Below are 21,912 nucleotides of genomic sequence, written 5' to 3' on the forward strand. Positions count from 1 at the left end.
ATTGAACATGTGCAAGCACAGAGTGTAAAACGTGAGAATGAACTAAACAGATAAGTTGGTTTATGATCCTTAATGTGTTGTTTGTTATTGATGGTTTACAGCTGAAACAGTACATTGTGTATTACAGAACGAAAACCTTTATTTGTAGATCAAAGATCAAACAAAGGTATAACAATATCTAAGCACAGTTTTTCGATTATATTCACTGCTTCCTTATACTCACAAATCTGATATTTTGAGAAATACATTATGGTTGATGTATTATTAAAGGGATCTTTTCACGCTTTGGTAAATTGACAAAATTGAAAAAAGTTGTTTCAGATTCGCAAATTTTCTTTTTAGTTATGATATTTGTGAGGAAACAGTAATACTGAACATTTGCCATGCTCTAATATAGCCATAATATACATCTTTTGACGATTATAAAACCTAAAAATTATAAAGCGTTGCAACGCGGAACGATTGAATAATTTGGAGAGTTCTGTTTTTGTCGTTAAATTTTGTATAACTACGAACATTGCTTATATAAAGTATAAAATACGTCAAGAAAGTGTACTTGGCGGAATAGCTCAGTAGGCTAAAGCGTTTTTACTTCAGAACTCTGGCAGGACTCCAGGGGTCACTGGTTCGAAACCAGCTCCGGGCAATGTTCTTTTCCTTTTTTAATTTTATTCTTGATTTTTTACTGGAGCTTTTACGATCCAATGTTTACATTTATCAATATAAAGCATTTAATGAATAAGTTAAAAAATGCCAAAATCTGTGAAAAGGCCCCTTTAATAGCTGTGTGTGTCACAATGTATAATGTAGTGTTTTCTAGTATACGGTTTTTTATAATGTGTGTAAAGGCAAGTTAAAGAAATTATTATGTGAACGACTGATTTGCTTGTTAGTATGTGTGCTTTTTTATATAACATACATGTTATTGCAACTTCATAAGGAAATATAGAGGGGGTCGCCTGGGTTTTTGGCGCTGTCACTCCGTAGTCTCCGAAACATAAAATGTCATTAGATGCGCATGGAAATAGCTTTTTGAAGTAAGCATTACATAATTATTTTTCATTAAATACAAATACATTTACTTTGAAAGCAATTTCTGTATTTGTTCACGAACATGCCACATAACTTACGTATGCAACATAAACATCTAGGGTTTTTTGTTTGTATTTGTTTATTTTAATACTGTGAACCTTATACAATGTAATATCCTAACATTTTAGTTATCCCCTGTATAGTAAGCCTGATCAGAGGCTTAATGTATTGTGATGTATTTCTGCTCACCGTATTTATATAGAAATATACATTATACATACGAAAACGAGTATATGTTAAAACTTGTTATTCCATAGCATGTCTTACCACGCGTCATGTTGAGGCCTATATGATGAAACCTCACGATTATCGTAACAATCTAACATTAATAAGGTTTTGAAGATTGCAATAATAATACTGTTTAGTGCAATATATTTCAAAACAGATGACCCGATTTGGTTTGAATAAAGACTATCTCTAGATTTAATTGAAAAAAAAAGTAAAATCATAATATCACGAAGTTTTGTCTGCTTCACTAATTTGACTACCATATGTAATAACGAAAACATAAAATGAGTAAAACACTAACAGGGATTGCCCGCAAGCAAGCAAATCGTTCTTAAAAAAATAAACATATCCTCGTTCAATATTGCGTGTTACATATGATATAATTAATAATATTCTAAAATATTATACATTCAATATTCGATCGATTTAGATGATTTATTTACGGAAGATGAAAATACCAGATAAAAAAAATGTGCGCAACAATTTTGCCCTTAAAATAGTTTTACTTAATTAGAAATTTACCTCAACACGAGACTTGTGAAATGAGTTTTTATGTTGTGTCTCAATTTTCAGCCATCGTTCATCTGCTACAAATACGGGTCTGTGTATAGTAATAATAATGTGCTGCCGTTATTTTAAAAGGCGTTTCAATTTGTAAATATGTGCTTCCTATAGACAAGGAACGAAGTTTAACGCGGGTCATTTCTCAAGATATTATGGGCGGATCCTAGTTAGTGTCTGAACACCGGTACTCCAAACAGTTCGGTTTAACTGCAAAAACGCCACTATTTATCCCCGACTTATTTTTTATATATTCTACAACGGTTTTGACTTCTAAAAACTGCACATAACAAAAAGCAATGACAGTACACTGTCAGTCTCTTGGGTTGATGCGACAAGTTAGCTACTGTTTCTTATCAATCGATCAAGTTGGCGACACAGGGAACAATCATTGAGCATGGAACATAACAACACTCCATGTTTGCGGCAAGGTCCACGAACTGCAGCGCGGCCAAGGTAAGGTGGCTAGGCTTCAGAGATACATCAACAAACGAAGGACACACAATTAAGTTAGCGGGGAGCTTCCTAAATATCACCACAGTGTTGCTTTCATCGTTAGAAAGGAGGTAGTCCAAAGCGTCATCAGTTGCACCTGAGACTCCTGCAGGCTCATTTCCATCCGTATCTAACAGAAACCGCACAACATTACCATCATCCAAGACTACACACCAACATCAGACTATAAAGAAGACGAAATTGAATAGTTATATGAAGAATTAGAGCGCATAAATCAGTTATGAGTAAAAAGGATAGTGGATGCCTACCAAGACTTTTCAGGGACAACACGTAGATATGGCATACGGGAGACCAACAACAGAGGGTGATACTTCTTGAGTTCACCAGAAGCCACCAACTTACGCTGGTCAACACACTGTACAAAACAAACCTTCCAGAACAGCGACCTTGCATGCTTTAAACGGAAAATTAAAAGCCAGATCAATTTCATACTGGCGCCGCAACGGTTCAAGTCCATCAGTTCGAACACAATAATATTCCCTGACGCAGACATCGGCAGGGACCATGAATAAGTGCTTACGAGTTTTTGTATGTTTATATATCTGCTTTTTATAGATAACATCGCTTTGACATAATGATCATCTTTCTCAATTTATTTCGAAATGCCATAATGCCTGTCAAATAGGAGCCGCGCACGAAATATTCCACACATATTATCAGAACACTTGGTTTACACTATTCGCGTTTGCGTTTTTTGCGCCGTCAAAAAAAGGAAGATTGTCGATTCAAGGTATTAAAACATCGTTATTAATTAATTATGCTTTATAAACACATGCGACTTCTCCTCATAAAGGTAATATAATTATCGTTTTTGATCTTTGTTATCAATACAACCATTTTCAAACTGTTTCTCAATCCATGACGCTTAGTTGCTTGCCTTCAGTGAATGACCAAGAATAATTCAACACATATCTAAATATTCCTGTAAATTTAGTGGAAATTGATCAACAACAAAATATCAAACTTAATAAATTTAACAAAACAATCAATTCAAAAGTCAAATTTTCAAAATCGTACAACGTAAAATAATAACATTGTAAAAGTCACGAATATCACAAAATAGAGTGCCTAATACCTTATGTGTCCTCACGTGGCTCTTACAACGTGTGTACATCTCCTCTCAATTGAAGCCACGTAATTGATATTAAAACGTTGAGGGCTGTTTCGCCACACTTCCACAAGGACCTGTTCTAATACACGAAGAGTGAGTGAGGACACTGGTCTTCTCTGTACCATTATATCGCGTTACACAATTTTCACATGCAAAAAAAATGAAACAATACATAGCCCACGTGCTAAAGCGTCCAATCGTCAAGGATGAATAATTTAAACGTGAGCTTGCACAGAATGTTGTCAAATGATCACGTATAAACTTTTATATCAAACTCTTTACTCAAAACTGAGATATTTCATAGGGACCGTTGGTAATTTTGTTCAGACCATGGTATTGTGTAGGTAATTTGACAGCTGTATCCCTTGTATTCGTTTATAGAATGTCGAGTATTTTTCTTAAAGGTCCCTATGAGATAATTAAGTTTGGAAAGTATTGCGTTAGAAAAGTCTCCAAGTCTAGTGTGTGTACTCAATAATTGAGTCACCACCCATTAAAAACAATTATATTTGTGCGATGAAAATGTTGCACTTCCGTTTTCATGTTATCGCTTTCGTTGATTATTCTCTAAGCAGATAGTTATATTGATAATATATACTTAGTAGCTGTCGATTTTACGTGTTGACTTGATGGAACGGATTTTTCAAGTCAAGCATGTCCACGTTATTATTTGTCCCAAATAAAATATATCTAAGTATATTTAAACTATAAAATAATTAACACAATGACATATGTTATGAACATTTTATGCTAATAAACAATGTTACAACATGCACATTGCACGAAGCGTCTTATTCTAAAATGCACCATGCACAATAAAAATAAACATTCCAAATATACAGAAGCAATAAGTTTCATGACATATTACAATATATAACCTTGATTAAGGATTTGGTCCAGCAATATATGTTCAAGATATTATAAACTCCCATACACATTATATCATAACTTTTGATAACTTTGTTAGAAAGTATACTTTAAAATGTCCTTATGTTCCTTGTATATCGACTACTTAACTAAAATTGCAACAACGTTCAAATGAAATTTAAAATATTGAATTTTTAAAATATGGGCCCCGTCCGTCCGTAGATCTTTTATGTGGATTTTGGGTTCAGTAGGCAAAATATTAAGCACACGCGAGTCAATAATGTATTTATTGGTTTGGTTGAATATCTTGAGAACTTTTGATGGTAAATCTTTCACATTTCACATGGCGTTTAGTCATCGTAGTAATTTCTCCTATTGAACAGTTGTTCAACAGAAGGTCAAATGTCAATTATGGCGAGAATTGTAAGGGGAGACAACACATATAATCATAGGATTCTGCTACATGATTTAAGAGCAATTAATTATTGAGCTTTACCAGTACACATGAAGCCACTAATGTAAACATTGCTTTCCGGTACTATCATCAAGAGACAAACAGTCAACACAGCGTGCTATACAATGGAGGGATAGATACATACTTCATGAGAATACAACTTAAATGTGTGGATATGGGAAACTAGCTTGAAAGATTGATTTTGTCCAATTATGCATCGCGTCGCATTTCTTTGACATTTAAGGTTTTGCTGCTATACCTTCCGAGGAGAAAAAGAAGCGAGTATCAGCCATATTTGATTTTACATCGGGAATTACTTCTGGTCGAACTGTATCACATTATTATATAATAATATCAACATATACGAATACATAAAAACCAGATTCACCGCAGTGAGAACATTCTTATCAGCATCCCAGGTTATCTTAATACAATTTCCTAAATGGCACTATTGAAAAACATTTTAAACTATCAATATATTTACGAGTGCAATGAAAACAATACACAAATCTCCAAACAGACATCAAATAAATAGTTATATTATAAAGCTACAATAAATAGCAATGCCTGATACAAAACACGATCTAAATTAAATATTAAGACCTGATCGATATAATAGAAAAATGTCACGAAATAGGTAACCCCGTACCTCTTTCAGGTACCCCTGCCATTTTTTAGTCTGGCTAAACCCTTAATACCGTTATACCCATTTTATACAATATATCCTCTAAACGTTTCTGTAACTGTCCAATTCTTGTAGACATTTGTGCTACGCCACGCCAATGCGTCGTGTAGCAGACGTGTTCTTATCAGTCAAAAGAACAACATGACTGCATTGATTGAAATAAGTATATGTGTTATCATTATTAATATTAATGTTCTATGTATTAATGTATGTATGTATGTGTGTATGGGGGATGCGAGCGTGCTTGCGATTCTGTCTGTGTGTCTGTCTGTGTGTCTGTGTGTCTGTGTGTCTGTGTGTCTGTGTGTCTGTCTGTCTGTCTGTCTGTCTGTCTGTCTGTCTGTCTGTCTGTCTGTCTGTCTGTCTGTCTGTCTGTCTGTCTGTCTGTCTGTCTGTCTGTCTGTCTGTCTGTCTGTCTGTCTGTCTGTCTGTCTGTCTGTCTGCCTGTCTGCCTGTCTGCCTGTCTGTCTATCTGTCTGTCTGTCTGAAGTAGTAGTAGTAGTAGTAGTAATAGTAGTAGTAGTAGTAGTAGTAGTAGTAGTAGTAGTAGTAGTAGTAGTAGTAGTAGTAGTAGTAGTAGTAGTAGTAGTAGTAGTAGTAGTAGTAGTAGTAGTAGTGGTAGTAGTAGTAGTAATAGTAGTAAAAGTAGTAGTAGTAATAGTAGTAGTTGTTGTAGTAGTAGTAGTAGTAGTAGTAGTAGTAGTAGTAGTAGTAGTAGTAGTAGTAGTAGTAGTAGTAGAAGTAGTAGTAGTAGTAGTAGTAGTAGTAGTAGTGGTAGTAGTAGTAGTACTAGTAGTAGTAGTAGTAGTAGTAGTAGTAGTAGTAGTAGTAGTAGTAGTAGTAGTAGTAGTAGCAGTAGTAGTAATAGTAGTAGTAGCAGTAGTAGTAGAAGTAGTAGTAGAAGAAGTAGTAGAAGTAGTAGTATTAGTAGTAATAGAAATAGTAATAGTAGTAGTAGTAGTAATAGTAATCTGTAGTCTACTACGACAGGCAAATTAACAAGGATTTTCCTATATCTCACCTCCAACAAAAATGACCTTATCCGATTGGTTTACAGCGGTCAGTGCCCATGGAGTATTTTCCATACACCCCGAGTAATGTCCATACTACCCGAGTAATCGAGTAGTCGGTTGAGATATAATCGTTACACCGTTAGTAAGTGACGGTGTATGGGATATTCACCTACAGTAATTTAATACTATACTCGAGCTTCGCGTTCGTATGGTATGAGGGTGTATATCCCATATACCGTCAGTTACTTACGGTTATACTAATAATACACAAAACGTGTACTTTGTTATTGATAACCTTCGAAACTTGAAACTTACATACGCATTGATTTTCGTTATCTTTGAGCTAAGGCCTGAAGTATATTGTTGTGTGGTTTACATGTGACTAATTTATAGCTTTGTTCTTTTAATGGTAAATTTTATCGATAATGATGACGTTTGACGATAAACGCACGTAGTTTAATTTATTGTATACATAGTTTTTGATATAAGAATAACGAGACGTTCCCAAATTCAAAAAGATTTCAATGTTATTATTATCCGAAATATATTGACATATATTGTAAGATATGATTATGTATAAATTATACAGACAAACAATATTTTAATAAAATCAACTAAATGAATTGTTCTATAATTCTTACTAAGTAAACTGCTTATAGTTTATATTACACCTCACATAAATTTGTTTCTTATTTGCGTATAAAAACAACACAGGTCCGTTATTTTGAATAGTGCCCGACAAAGAAGCGCGCGCATCTCGTAAGCGGGCGCTATACAGTATGGTTCCCGCTGACTAGAGGCGCGCGCATCTAATAGTGCCCGCTAGAATGTTAGTTATTTGTAACATTTGTGCAAGTTTTACAACGCAAAGATTTTCCGAGTATTGTTTCCTTTGTTTTTAAATGTACATCGTGTATTCTTGTTTTACACCGGTACATAGTATTATTAGTAACTGAGAAATATTGATGGAATTTATATTGTTATTTATTTTTATTAAAAAAAGCCTTTGGCTTCGGTCCATATACTATTTGGGGCTGCGTGGCTTGTCACTATTCTACCATAGGGCCCTCAGTGAGGTTTTCTATTTGTTATATCATATTGTTTTAAGTCTCGATAAATTTTAACGACTATGTTTTGTATATCAATTATGTTCACAATGCACTGGATTAAAATATACTGTATATGTGTATTGATATCCGCAGCCATTTGCATACCAATGACATTAAAAGTGATGATTGGTCAACAAAACTGGAAGAAAAAGTTCCGCTCAATATATTGGGTATGTCTTACAACCTTATAGATTTTAAAGTATCTGTGTCAAATCTCATTTAAAACAAGAGAGAGTCATTTTTGTAATCATGTGTTATCACCATACAATTAATCGAGGATTCCCGTCACATGCGCAAAAATATTGTATATGTTCACTAATGAAGCGATTGTTTAATCTTATATGGATACAACATATATCCTCGATTATTACATGGTGAAATGATAAATATGAGAGAAAAAGCTATTTAAAGTAAATCAAAACCTATCTACAGACTTTAAAATAAATAGCATAACGAACATGATTTTCATATTTTCTTTTCATTTGACAGATTTTTTTCCAAGTAATATACATCGTTGTTAGTCCTCAGTAAAAAACACTATATTAAATGAAATACAAAGAAAACGTAGTGACGTGTACGAAAATACAAAATACTTTTAATGCAAAGATGCAAATGAGCTTATACTATAAAGCTTTAACACGTGTTAATTTTCAATACCTAGCGAAACACATCTGTTCTTAAAGTGAAACCTTTAAATATGTTTTTGACTTCATGTGAAAGAAAGTTCAATCTAAAATTTAGAATGTTGGTGTAATAAAATAATATCAACTCTGTGACTCATGGTAGCTTGTGACAAAGTTTTATATGTGCTCTGTTTATTGATGAACATGGAAGTTTTGGATGTGATTCATACTGAATGTGTTATACCAGAGTATCGAATTGTATGACCTCTACTAAATTACAATATTGATTCTTAGTCTGCTATTTATAAGAGTATATGAAATGTTTATAATCGTTTGCTATGTTCAATAATCAATAGGTTATTACAAATGAGGTCACAATTGTCATTATAAATTCAGAGAAATTTGTTTTCATATATGAGAGAATTAAGAATACATTATTATACCATTAACATATAAAACAGTCTTATGTCAAATCAATTGCATTTTCATTAATGCCAAATCTAGCTGTTGTGTTTTAACAAAAACATCAATAAATTAATTATGTGATTTTACAAAATAAAAAAAATATTTAATTTGTAAACATTTTAGTTAATCATAACTGAAAACTCGCTGACCTTGATGAATATTGTCAAAACAAATGATCTCACATGTTCATTACAAGTTATACTTGAAAAATGAAATATCGAAAATGAACTAATCATCAAAGCTTATGTTTACATAACATCATTTTACTACAACGAAAACAAAGCAATATACTTGTAAATAGAAACAAACATATATAAATTATTCAACATTTAACAAAAGCACATTTCATTTATATAATCAATTAACGAGAGCACATTAAATCAAACTTATTTTTGTTTAAAACATTTTAGAAATATATGAACTGATAAGTCCTTAAATGGCCTTATATACTTTGAAATACATATGCACGGGTTCATGCTTTTGGGGTCTTTTTTACATAATGATGTAAATAGCCTTAATGATGAATATGAGTTTGCATATTAATAGATGCATACAGACGTGTAACAGCACATTATTCCAATAAGCTTAACGAAATCGATAAGCAATAACTTAGCTCCCGAACAACACGAAGAACAGAATGTTTTATTTTTCTATTTGCGTATTTTTTCCGCAAATGCTACAAATGTTACCTTTGTTGTTGTGATCAAATACACATTATACGTTACCATGTCATATCTCGTTTTAAAAAAAAACGAGTTGCAGTCAACGTGTTGAGAAATTAATAAGTTAAGCACAAGCCTGTTACTGTTCCATTAAATATAACAATCCTTATAATCCAGAAGGGATGTACAAAATCAGATGTTTATTTCTCAACACCGAATTGGGTAGTTTCTTGGGAAAATATTAGGTTATCGTAGGTAAAAGTCTGAAATCAGTTCCATATAAAAAAAATACATCAGTATGAATCATTACTACTTATTATAATGATGTAATATAATGTAACATTAATAGCGGGATTAATAATCAAGTGCCATAATATAACTAATGCTCTTGGAAGGTCCTTAAGTTATAGATGTAAATGAGGATCAGTCAGGAAACCTTAGTTTCGAACTCAATTATGTTGTCGTTGTTTGCAAATCCAACAATCATCTTGCTAGTGTCTTCATTGACGTAGACAGATACAGGGTAGGTCATACCCAGTTTTATGATATTGAGAACTGTCTTGCCCTTCGCGTCAACTTGACTTACAGATATCTCATCTGAGACAAACACCTGCCCTGTGGCTGCCACGTGTATGTTACATGTAAAATATGACATTTTGAAAGCAGGATCCTGTAGCGTGGCTGTGACTGTTCCATCCCTGGTCAGTGTAAGAAGCTTGCCATTAAGACTGTCCGTCACATAGATCATAATCCCACCTGGACTAACCCCAACATCTACAACATATCAAATACACAATACATGGACCATTGGGCATGGAAGCTTTTTAAATGCTCATTTAACATTTTTAATCAGCCATGTTTAATTGACATTTCCGAACGAATTTTTCCAGATTGGTTTCTGACTTCACAAATAAATCGTTGACTATTGATAATATAATAAAAATTACACTTGAACTAAATTTTGCTATAGTATATATCTATGGACTGATTCTAAGACATTGCCTACTCTGATTGCCATTGAACACTATATACATATAATTTAATAACCGACGATTGAGCAGTATTTCTTCTTACACGCATTTATATGTAACTGTACCCTGGAATATGAATATCACGTGTAGAAAAGTTAAATACGGTAGAATAATATAGACATTTCTTATATTGTGCTGCAAAATAAAAGTGTTAACGTATTTAAGATATACCGAAAAGACAAATATTACACTGAAGTTAACATGTTACTTTAAATAATCACTCGAAATTATGAATTTTTTGCTCTTTAATTACCATATATTCAAGACCTTTCAGATCGGATTCGTAATATAAAAGTAGCCTTTTACCCATTAAATATTCAGATGAATTTCTATACAACTCCTTGAACAACCGACCATCCACCAGTATTGGTATACTGCAACACCGGACGTAACAAACATGTCGCTCTGGTGAATTGAAATACCGTAACATGAATGGTTCAGTTGAAGAGTCTTAAAGTTTACAATACTCCGTTTGTCAACTCGTAAGAAATGAATTTCGTTAGCAGAGCCAACGTCACCAACAGTCACGGCCATCTCATTAGTGGATATATTACACAAAGACAACGGAAAAGTAGGTAGTTGTAATTGCGCTAATAACGTGTACCCCTGATCCAGGAGTTTAACACATTTATTATTGAAGTCAGCAATGACGAATTCCCCATTAGACGAGCCGCATATTCCAGTAATGTAACAGTTCTCCTTATCAGTTGGTGTTCGCACCTTATATTGAGACTTGTCTATTACGCTTACAACCTCGTTTGGATCAATGCGGTAATGTGACACAGCTGCGTAACTGGCTATACTTCCTAACTCTGTACAAGAAGCCAGAATCTGCTCTAAGTCCTTGTTGCGTTCAAAGACAATGTCTATATTACTAAGTACATTTTGATGAAATGAATCCACTGAAGCCGAATGATCCAGACATTTTTGATACGCAACGAATGATCGCTCAAGCGACGTACTGTGTGTGTCTTTAGTGTCGTAACTCCTAAGCTTAGAAACACATTCAATGCACCGTTTGCTTTCATTTTCCAAAGAGGTCTTTAATCTGGAATGTAACTGTTCCAAATTTCTTATTGTATTTTCTTGCAGTCGGTCTAAATTGTCGTCGATCCGTTGACGTTCATTATGTATTTCTTTTAGTGCTGTTTCGTATGAAGTTTGGAGTGAGTTTATGTGTTGTTCGCCAATTTTCAGCATATCCTCTAAACGTTTCAGTAACTGTTCAATGCTTGTTGACATTTGAGCTACGTCCATGCGTCGTGTAGCAGATTTGATCTTATCAGCCAATGGGACTACATGACTGCATTGTCTGAAAAAACATATGTGTTGTTATTATTATTAGAAGTAGTAATAGTAGTATAGGTTGCAATATTATTATTGTTGTTTTTACTTGATGATGGTAAGAAACCAACATTCTTTTAATTTGACCTTAATATTCATTTATCGTCAAAAATATTTTATTTGTTACCTGTGATTATGAAGCAAGCAAAATTGACAAAGCAGCTTTTCGTGATCGTCACAGAACATCGTCAGCTTCTCCGATGTGTGTATCTCACATAACTCCAGTGTATCATCCACTGTTTTGTTATCAGGACATAGATCACCTTCACCTTTTACATTTACTGAATGATCCTTATGAAACTTATTGTGCGTTTTCACACAACTGTCACAGAAATACTTTGAACATTTCGCACAATAAAACAGTCCTTCTTTATATATGCCATCATCTTCGCAGATTGAACAACACACGTCGTAAACAACATCTGAACCTTTGTACTGCGATGTTCTCAACATGGCCGCCATTTTTTGTATGAAACTACTTTCGATTTCCCTATGTCCAAAACGTTTATCATGATGTATTGATATCCTTCGATACGTGTAACTAACAAACGTCATGCTTTTCGTTATCTTCTCGCTAAGGCCTGACATGTATTGCCATTTGGTTTACGCAGGATTATATCATGTAGTTGGATTAGCTATGTAATACTATTTTATTCAGAATACATTGTATCACAAATTTAACAATACACATACGTAGTTTAAATTTCATGTACATGGATTCCCAATCATAATTAGAAAAAAAGAGAATTTCACAAATTACAAAAGGTTCCCACTATAATTATGCACAAAGTCTGGTGCGTGTAATATATAATGTCATAGATGATCCCGTATAAATTATACATATATATAGATGAAATTTCATAATTTCGTTGCTCAATATTAATTACTAAATAAACTGCTAGCAATTATAGACTTTAACTTACCCTCGATACATTTAAACGACTGTGTCTTCTGATATTTTGTGTCAGTCATGAAAAAACAAGAGGACCATAATGACCTTAATCTCACCTGAGTTCAGGAAACAGATGTCGATGATTTGACCGGGTATCCATGTTTTTTACATAACTTGACCAAGACTTTGGTAACCCATCCCCGAGATAAACATTCGGATAAAGTTTAATCAAGATTCCTTCATCATTTGATTTCTGAAATGGTAACACGTTATTTCTATGAATTAACTTCATGACCTATAAGGAACATGCTTGCTCCAAATTGGAATATATATTTGTTCAAGATAAACATTCCGACCAAGTGTTGTAAAGCTAAACTCTTGAAACTGGCTTCTAATGTGGAAACATCGGTTCTCTAACAATTTACTTGTTGACCTGGTTTTTTACTGTACATGACCCACAATCAAACTTGGCCTGGATATTATCATGATAAGCAATCCGACTAATTTTAATCAAGAATGAGTGATAGTGTTCTTCTGGTGTGGTTAAAAGGTTGAAAAAAGATTTTGACTAAATAAGCCTGTTTTAGAACTACATGACTCAAAATCAAACTTCCCTTTAAAAAAAATCTTTATCGTACTCATTATTAATTTATGTTTTTTTAAAGTTCAGGCATACATGGGGCTTCTGTAGTGGCGACAATATTGATAAACGTTTTACCTGGTGATCTCATTTGCTACCCCCTTTGACCCGAGTCTAAACTTGACCTGTAAATACATGTACTTAAGGTGAACTTGCTGACCAAGATCAATCAAATTAAATCTTAACTGTGGCTTCTGAAGTCGTTATGTTGTTTTTCTAGGATTTTACGTGGATTCTTTGTTGTTAGACCGATTTCATCCAGTTGTTTAAACATGCAAATATATTGTCAGGATAAACATTCTGAAAAGTTTGTATCACAATTGAGTCATAAATGTAAAATCTAGAGTGGTAACGATGTTTATTTCCAAGATTTGACCTTAACCAATTGTTGACCTCAAAGGAGAATAGGCCCAGACATTGTCAATATTAACATCTGACCAAGTTTCATCAAGAGTAAGCAAAAAATGTGGCCACTAGAGGTAAAAAGCCAACGAACGATACACGACGAATTTGGCCGGACATATATTTCACTTTTGTTTAGTGATTGCAATTTATTAAGACCCTTGAGGTTAGTACGTGATATATCAATGTAAAAAATGTCCATCATGAAAAACTGGTTATGCACACATTGAGAAAAATAAAGTGTACGCGGACTATATTATCTACTAATGACGGATCGTCTGACCATTGATTTTAACGAATTATCAAAGATGAACCGATCCTATTTTCAACTGTTTAGATAAATAAAATAAAGTATATGTTATGAAGACTTCAAGGTGTATTTTCATATGTGTCTCAGACTTAAATACAAATTATCAATGTAATTTAAATAATGGTGAAATCACAAGAAAAGTTTGAGTGGAAGCAAAAAACACACAATCTCATAACGACACCCAAGGCTATTGAGCGAAAAATATACTAATGTTAGAAACAGTGACCATGACCTTTACCCCTACTGACCCAAGCACAAGCAATGTTTAAACGTTGTCTATTTTAGTAACATTGATAAAGACCATATCCAAATGACCCAAAATGATTCTCGTGCAGTCGTCGCATAAAGCACATTATGTACAAAATTCAGTACATTATATCCATCCAATCCCAAGTTCTTTTTTAGAATTTTCTTTTCAATTTTTAGCAACAGCTACCTTTACCGAGACATCGCATGTCCAAAATACAATCCCAAGTTTGGTCTCAGTACAAGCTTGTTATATTAAGTTTCATTAAGATTGGTCGATGCAAACATAATTTATTGGCGTAAAAGCATCTGTTTGATGCCTGCCCACCTAGCCCCAGGCCTAAATCTTATTAATTGCAAGCGCTTATAAAAAATATTTATTTTCGCACTCTACTGAGAATATTGTTTCATGGATATACCCTGAGAGAAATCAAATATCGTATAGGCCTGTACACTTTTCATTTAATGAAAACAATGCTCCTTTTACATGTTTAATATTAGCATTGCACATGATTGTGAAACAACCCTCTTTTGTATTAGTTTTTGTTTATATATTATTTACAAATAAACAACCTGTTTCGTTCTGTTGATATACTGTTGTGCGTGCATGTTTTAATAATCTTCACGGAGGACTTATTGCAAAATATACCTTTAATGGCATACTGCAAAATTATTTATCATATCGAAGTACGTTTTTACTGAACCGCAATATAAATGAATACATTACGTATTGTTGAACGAAATACTTTATATTTATATTATTTCATTCAGATGAAAATTAGGAGCGTTGGTGTAGTATTCAAACTGTTTTGTGTACGGAGGACAGGTGTGTGTTAAGTAAGCTGTGTTTCGGACTGACAGGCAGCTGTGTGTTCTGCTAATACTGTTTGGTTCAGTTAAATTGGTAACATTTCAATCCCCAATGTGAATCGCAGTATAACGACAGTGAATGGCAACCTCATAATTTAACTTCAGTTCGAGTGAATGATGTTTGATCATTTCACATTGGATTTATGCCAAGTTTGTTGGTACTTTTAGTAAATTATTTCTATTACAAATGTGAAATAATCCGAATCAATCGTATAAAGTTTGAGATAATAATAAACAACAGAAAACAAAAAGTAAAATTCAATAAAAATGCATTCGAGCGACCATTTTAAAAAACAACGGGATTTTTTTCGACACAAGCAGTGAGTGCTTTTATTGTAACCATGTGCTATCACCATACTGTTAATCAAGGATATCCGTCACTAGTGAAAATAAATGTTGTACATGGCAACTCATGAAATGATAAAACGGTCTTACATGAAAATAAAACAAATATCATCGATAAATTTTAAGATTAAATCACAATTTGAGAGAAAAGAACTATTTGAAGTAAAGCAACCTATGCACAAACTTTAAAATAAACAACACAACAAACATGATGTTCATGTTTTCTTTCCATTTCGCTGATTTGTACCAGTGGTATCATACATCGTTGTTAGTATGCATATTAAACGTAACTATTTGTACAACAAATACAAAATAATTTGATAATATAACAGATGAACAAGAGCTGTCTCCATAGGATGACATATGCACCCAAAAAACGCTTTGATAGAAGTTATGAGCATTTTTCGAAACCTAAACGCAAAATTTATGTGCGTATAGAAAGGCCTTGTCCATGTACACATGCATACCAAATATGAAGGTTACATCTGAAGCGACATAGAAGTTATGAGCCTTTTTCAAAACCTAAACGCAAAGTGTGATGGACAGACAGACAGACGGACGGACAGTGCGATCACTATATGCCCTCCTTCAGGGGCATAAAAATGAACATACACTTAAACCTAAAACACGTACACAAATGTTTCTACATGCTTACGTGAAGCCTTAAAATATACTTATAAATGACACTAAGGATATCACGAGAAAGAATGTTCAATCTATAACTGAAGTAATATAATTATATCAAAACTGTATTTCATGGAAGACTGTGATTACAATTATATTTTTTCTACTGTTTATATTGATTAATATTTTGAGTGTGACACAAACTGCATGGTTAATATAAAAATATCATAAATTGATTGCACATAAATAAAGACATCTAGCATTGTTGCATAACATCTGCTAATGGAAAACAATAATTCCTAGCCAGCTATATGAGTATATTAAATGTGAATAATTATTTGTATTAGTAACAGTATAAGTTTATACAAATGAGGAAACAACTTTACTGATATTTCAGGAAAGTTTCTTTTCATTTATGAAAGATAATTAATCAAGAATCAATCATTACACTATTTAATTTAAAATAATGCTCATGTCATTCTAGTACATTTTATTAATTTCAAATCTATGGTTATATGAGTTGTTATCATAAAAGACATGTTAATACTAAATGGTTTGTAATTTATTACTTTTAACAAAACTAGAAACAATGTTTCTGCAATATTTTACAACATAAAAAGAAACATATATGTAAACTTACTGGCCTTAATGAATGTTGTCAATACAAATAATCTCGCATCTTTAAAAGTTTTCAATTAATAATGCAACATCAAAAGTGAATAAATAGCCTACAAAAGTATGATTTTATTAATTAAAGCAACATAATATAAAAGTGCATAGACACAATCATAACTAAACTAGTCACCTTTTTACAAATGCACAAGGAATTTATACTATTATTGAATTGAAAGAACATTTTATATCCAACTTCAGTTAAAAAGTACACATATTTATGATATTTATTAATGTGTTGTCTTTTTAAATATGTCTTTCAATCAACATTTAAGAATGAATAATAATTATTGCTAGTTATAAAGCATTACATTTTTTAAGACATTTGCATCTGACCTTCAAATAAAGAAACAGTATCTAAGCCGCAAGAATTATTGCTAGAGTGATATATATAACGTTATATATATATTTTTAAAGGAAAGAGTTATCTATGAAATGCTCCTTATGCTATTGATGAAGTTGTGATCAATCATTCATACTAATTGCTATAGACGAATTTGTAATCAATAAAACATAATTGTTGCTATTGAGGAACTAGTGATCATTTAAACATTTTTTGAAGAAAAAGAAATGATCTATCAACCATAATTCCTTACAATAAAGGAAATGTAGATCTATCCAACAGCTATTGGTGTAAATAGGGGAAGCATGATTTACCAAACATTTTCTTTCACCACAATTCCTTAATATGAAAAGAAATGTGATCTTTAAAACATCCGTATGATCTTTCAAACTTAAAATCAAAAGGGAATGATTGATGGTCATTTCTTGTAATACAAGTAGTTGTTATTTATTAAGCATTTCTTAAAACGTAATTAGCAAACAATTTTTCGAAAATAAACTTGCTTTTCAAAGAAGAGACTGACACAAATAAGTAATTTAAACACATCTACCCCAGCATGTAAGGAAAGAGATGAAAATAATATATCAAACATCTTTCCTGCTATAAATCCTGAATGGAAAAACATTTTATACAATAATGTTGAAGTGTCATCTTTCACACATCCGTCCGTGCTATAAATGGAAACACTTTCAGTACTATGATGGGACTGGCACATATGAGGCTGTACACTTCGTCCTTTGACAGAGAGCTCACTGGGTGACCGTTCACCTCCAATATCTCGTCTCCCACGCCAAGTAGGCCTGCAAAACTTCGGTCCCGATCTGTGCTGGAGAATCGAGACACAAAGATTCCTGAAATAACGGGAAGCATGTTGAAATTAACAGTCAATGTTGTCATTAAACAAATTTTGATTAGGGGTAATAATTCAATGAGCATTTATCATAAAGTTAATATGAATGAATGATTCAAGTGAAAAAAATGTTTTACCAAAAACACTGCTAGATTCTGGTATTCCATATCAGATTGTTCGAGTAATACACCAAATTTTAGAGATAAAACACTTGGTATGCATGAAATCTTTATAAAATCAGAAATTTCTAATAAGTTCAAATGGGCAGTGATTCATGAAGTTTATGCATACTTGTCTTTCATGACAAAAAAAGTATAAGGAACAAGACATACAAGCAAAAGCTAACTATCGAAAGAGACATGTTAATTCACATTTGCTCCAGCAAACCTACAATTGCCAAATAAAACTTTTGGCATTTCCCATTTAGACATTAAAGCCTAAATTAGTACAAACATTTTATGTTAAAAACGTTTTCAAACCATAGCGTGTTAGGTCCAAAAATATATTTCAAAAATTTGAACTTCATTCCTGCAATTTACCATTTCCATATTTGGCATTCCCCTTTGTAATATAGAACCCCAAGGGTCCGCTCTCTGGCTTGGCAAGGCACAGCACTTGTGTCCCGTCATGATTTATCTTCTGAAGCTGACCGATGGGATGACCACCCAGTGTTGTGGAAGTGACCGGTGTGGGGTGGTCAGCGGGTGGGTCGGTGGCAGACAGGACTTGACAAGATGACCACTGCTTGAGGTGTGACTCAGAAAGATGACCATTGCTGTTTATGGCATTGTTGGAGCTAAAATAGATTTGCAAGACTTTAAACATAACATTAAACTAAATTGGATGTTTTTATGATAATTGTAGAGGCATTTTACTTAAAAATAGGGCAGCATGGCAAGTGAAACTGTGAAGAGTACAATTTTTATAATTTTGATGAACATAAAAATAAATAATAAAACATTTGATGTGTAACGGATTTCAGTGTACATCTATATTTACTTGTATATTATATAGATAATGACCTTTAAACAAAGATGCTACTTGAATGGGAATCATTGTTATAACTTTAAATTAAGTGGGAATAACAATATACACATTTTGCCCGTATATGACACTTCTGAATTGTGATTTCATCAATTGTTAGGCTCTCCAAAAATTAATAAGTAATAACGCACAAGGAACAATATAACATTGTGATATTTAAAACATAATTATTCTTTTTAGATGCTATCTGGTGATTGGACAATCAATCCCTTAACGTGACCAAATACTTTCCATGACTAACATAATTAATATCAACGATATGTTTTAAAGTATCGTTCATAATGACACGGCTGCAATTCTTAAATCGTTAAAGAGCTTATAAGAAAAGATCATATACAATTTGCCATATAATTAATTATTACTTTCGATGTAAGTATATAAAGCAAAATTTTAAAACAAACAACTTTAAGAAAATTCATACCCCTTGTCCTCAAATTTATCCTTCTTTTTACGCTTGAAAAGGGAGGTAATCGACTTTATGGATGGGGCTTTCTTCATCTTGCTGAACAGGTTACCTCCCTTACTATGTGATTTCTTAGTCTCTTCGTCAAGTCCCTTTTCTAAACTTGTTGATTTACCAAAGAGTTTCAGTTTTCCTCTAGTTTTGTCGAATAAGGAACTTTTTGAAGCACTCATTTCCTTTGCTTTTGTCAGGTTGCTGCAATGGTGTCATATAATGTTTATGCTAGAAACATAATTCCATCTGGTTAAAATCACAAATCAGGGCTTGTCACAGAGGAGTCACATCTGTTATACCTAGCAAGCTGTGACAATCATGTTATTGAACATCTTAGTAAAACATGACATAACTTTAGGAATGTGTAACATAGGATTATACAAATTTCTAATGGACAACTTTGTGCTATATGGATCAGTGCATGCGAAATGAGTGGTGTGCATTGAAAAATGTATAAGTAGTTCATTAGCCCAGTTATTTTTTATTGAGTATGAGTATTTCATCAAGCAAGTCCTTTCTCTGAACAGACAGAGTGATGTAAATTGTGAGTCCCATACAACTCGGCCCCTCAACTACGTTCTAGGGGGTAAAATTAAGCAAATCATGATGTACAGGCCTGATGACATTTCCAAAACTGCCAAAGAGTAAGAAAACAGTCAAGATTCTTAACATATACCAGACCGGTTTCAGCCTTGTTTCCGAGGTCTTAAAATGTTTATGTTGCTTTATTTTCAATTGTTTTATAGCAAAGGACCTCCATTGTAAATAACCTTTAATTTTTGATAGGCTTATGTCGTGTACTACACATGCGCCCCGCACTGTATTGTCCATCTACTTGGCATTACTCTTAAAGCTTCCACACTACAGTAGGTGTGGCGAATAAAGTAAGGCCAAAAGACGTTTTTGCAATTTTTGGAATATAATACTCTATCAATGCAGTCAATAAAGCATCATTTAATAAACTCGGTATAAAACAAAGAAATAATTAACTTAACGTTTTTATTAGCAACCTTCTTCTAAAAATAGACAAGGACTTTTCACTACTGTTATTTTGGTCTGTTTGGGCCTAATTGAATTCTGAAAGCTTTTTAAATAGAAGGATTATTTGTAAATATTTCATCAATTAATGATAATTGATAGATATCTCTGTAACTTGAAATATATTGGATAATAAATTGCATACTTTTAATGTCAGTGAACAATAATGAATGCTCATGTGGATTAATCCCAATCCTCCCAAGTGCACTGCAGATGCTCAAACCATTATCCTATAAATGCCATTCATAATAGTTACAGCCTAATTATGAAATAATTGTAGTTATCAAAGGGACTCCACAAGTAATGCTGATTGGGTTAGTTTTGACCAAGCAGTAATTCCACAACAGCAACCAAAGTTAGACATGTAAATAGCTGAAAAAGGGTTTTGAGACACTTTTGCAAATGAGTAAAAAAATGCATTAAAATAACTTAACCAGGCAGTTTGGAGCTTTGATAATGTGTTAACAATGTTATTAATAGCAATTATATTACACTGGATCTTGTTTCAATGAATTTGAAACATGAAACAATATGTTTCATTTATGTCATTTTCCCTATCTGTGAAATAGCAGCTTCAACCTCACAGTTTAATATTATACTTTGAAATTGCTACTTTTTTCACACTCAGTTGTCAAAAATGTTGATATTTGAATTTTTGAGAAAGAACATATTTGCATAAACAAAGCACCTATAGTTATACCAATATTCATACATTTGAATGAGTTATTTGATTTAAACATGTTTATTTTAAAGCTATAATTTTCACATAAACTTATTCAGAACACTGTAATTTGGAATTGCAATTGTTATTTGGGAAATGGTACTCTTGAAAATGGTAATAATTGTAATTCTGATATTGTCTTATATTCCAAAAGTATAATGTATATTTTTGTTTGAAAGTGCTTTATACAATCATGTGCATGCAGATCTACTCCAGTGAGACTTTTTTGTAACAACGCACAAATTAAGATTTCTTTTTTGTTGTTGGACTAGTAAGGTGATTTTATTTTTATCATAATTTGTGCAGTCTGCTCTTTAAACAGACATAAATCTACCACTCTTACCTGGACTGTACGGGGACATGATCCATTTCATCTTCTGTGTCTGATAAAGGCACCTCTGTCATCGCAGAACAGGGAGTTTCTGATAAATTACAAAATACAAACCATTACCATAAGCAGCATAATTGTTACATAGAGAATATTTGTTGGATTCAGTGGATTATCGATTTTAATTCACGAGTGATCTATGATCACGAGTGAATTAAATTCGATATTCCACCGAATCCAACAAATTTTCTTTTTATTTTATGCTTTTTTTTCACAGTTTAAATACATTGTTAAAGAGTTTAACTAAAGAATTTCGCTGGGATAATGACGTCATTTCTTTAAAAAAAAGATGTCATTTCACAGTAAACT

General features: G+C 32.8%; 2 protein-coding genes across 3 annotated transcripts in view; both read right to left on the reverse strand.

Annotated features, from left to right (window-relative positions):
• Positions 1–7,042: 7,042 nt before the first annotated feature.
• On the reverse strand, positions 7,043–12,282 carry LOC127838829 (E3 ubiquitin/ISG15 ligase TRIM25-like). The gene is made up of 3 exons (XM_052366826.1): positions 11,889–12,282; positions 10,724–11,729; positions 7,043–10,160 (listed from the first exon to the last, which is right to left on the reverse strand). The coding sequence occupies exons 1-2, from the start codon at positions 12,221–12,223 to the stop codon at positions 10,727–10,729; spliced, it is 1,338 nt and encodes a 445-aa protein (XP_052222786.1). The 5' UTR covers positions 12,224–12,282; the 3' UTR covers positions 7,043–10,160; positions 10,724–10,726.
• A 3,393-nt stretch (positions 12,283–15,675) lies between these two features.
• The window catches only part of LOC127840160 (uncharacterized), a 34,542-nt gene continuing 28,305 nt past the window's right edge, over positions 15,676–21,912 (reverse strand). For both annotated transcript variants that reach the window (XM_052368648.1, XM_052368649.1), the window contains exons 7-10: positions 21,559–21,637; positions 19,421–19,657; positions 18,495–18,751; positions 15,676–17,956 (exon numbers count right to left, since the gene is read on the reverse strand). In XM_052368648.1, coding sequence (XP_052224608.1) covers positions 17,760–17,956; positions 18,495–18,751; positions 19,421–19,657; positions 21,559–21,637 — 770 coding nt within the window. In that variant the 3' untranslated portion in view covers positions 15,676–17,759. The remainder of the gene's footprint in view (positions 17,957–18,494; positions 18,752–19,420; positions 19,658–21,558; positions 21,638–21,912) is intronic.

This window comes from Dreissena polymorpha, chromosome 7, assembly GCF_020536995.1.
Source record: "Dreissena polymorpha isolate Duluth1 chromosome 7, UMN_Dpol_1.0, whole genome shotgun sequence".
Classification (NCBI taxonomy): domain Eukaryota; kingdom Metazoa; phylum Mollusca; class Bivalvia; order Myida; family Dreissenidae; genus Dreissena; species Dreissena polymorpha.

What these genes read in the sequence shown, in the direction of transcription:
- LOC127838829 (XM_052366826.1), bottom strand. Translation starts at nt 12,223, where the DNA reads ATGGCGGCCATGTTGAGAACATCGCAGTACAAAGGTTCAGATGTTGTT. An exon ending in TGCTTGCTTCATAATCACAG is followed by an intron (nt 11,730 to 11,888) that starts GTAACAAATAAA and finishes ATGTTTTTTCAG; the next exon opens with ACAATGCAGTCATGTAGTCC.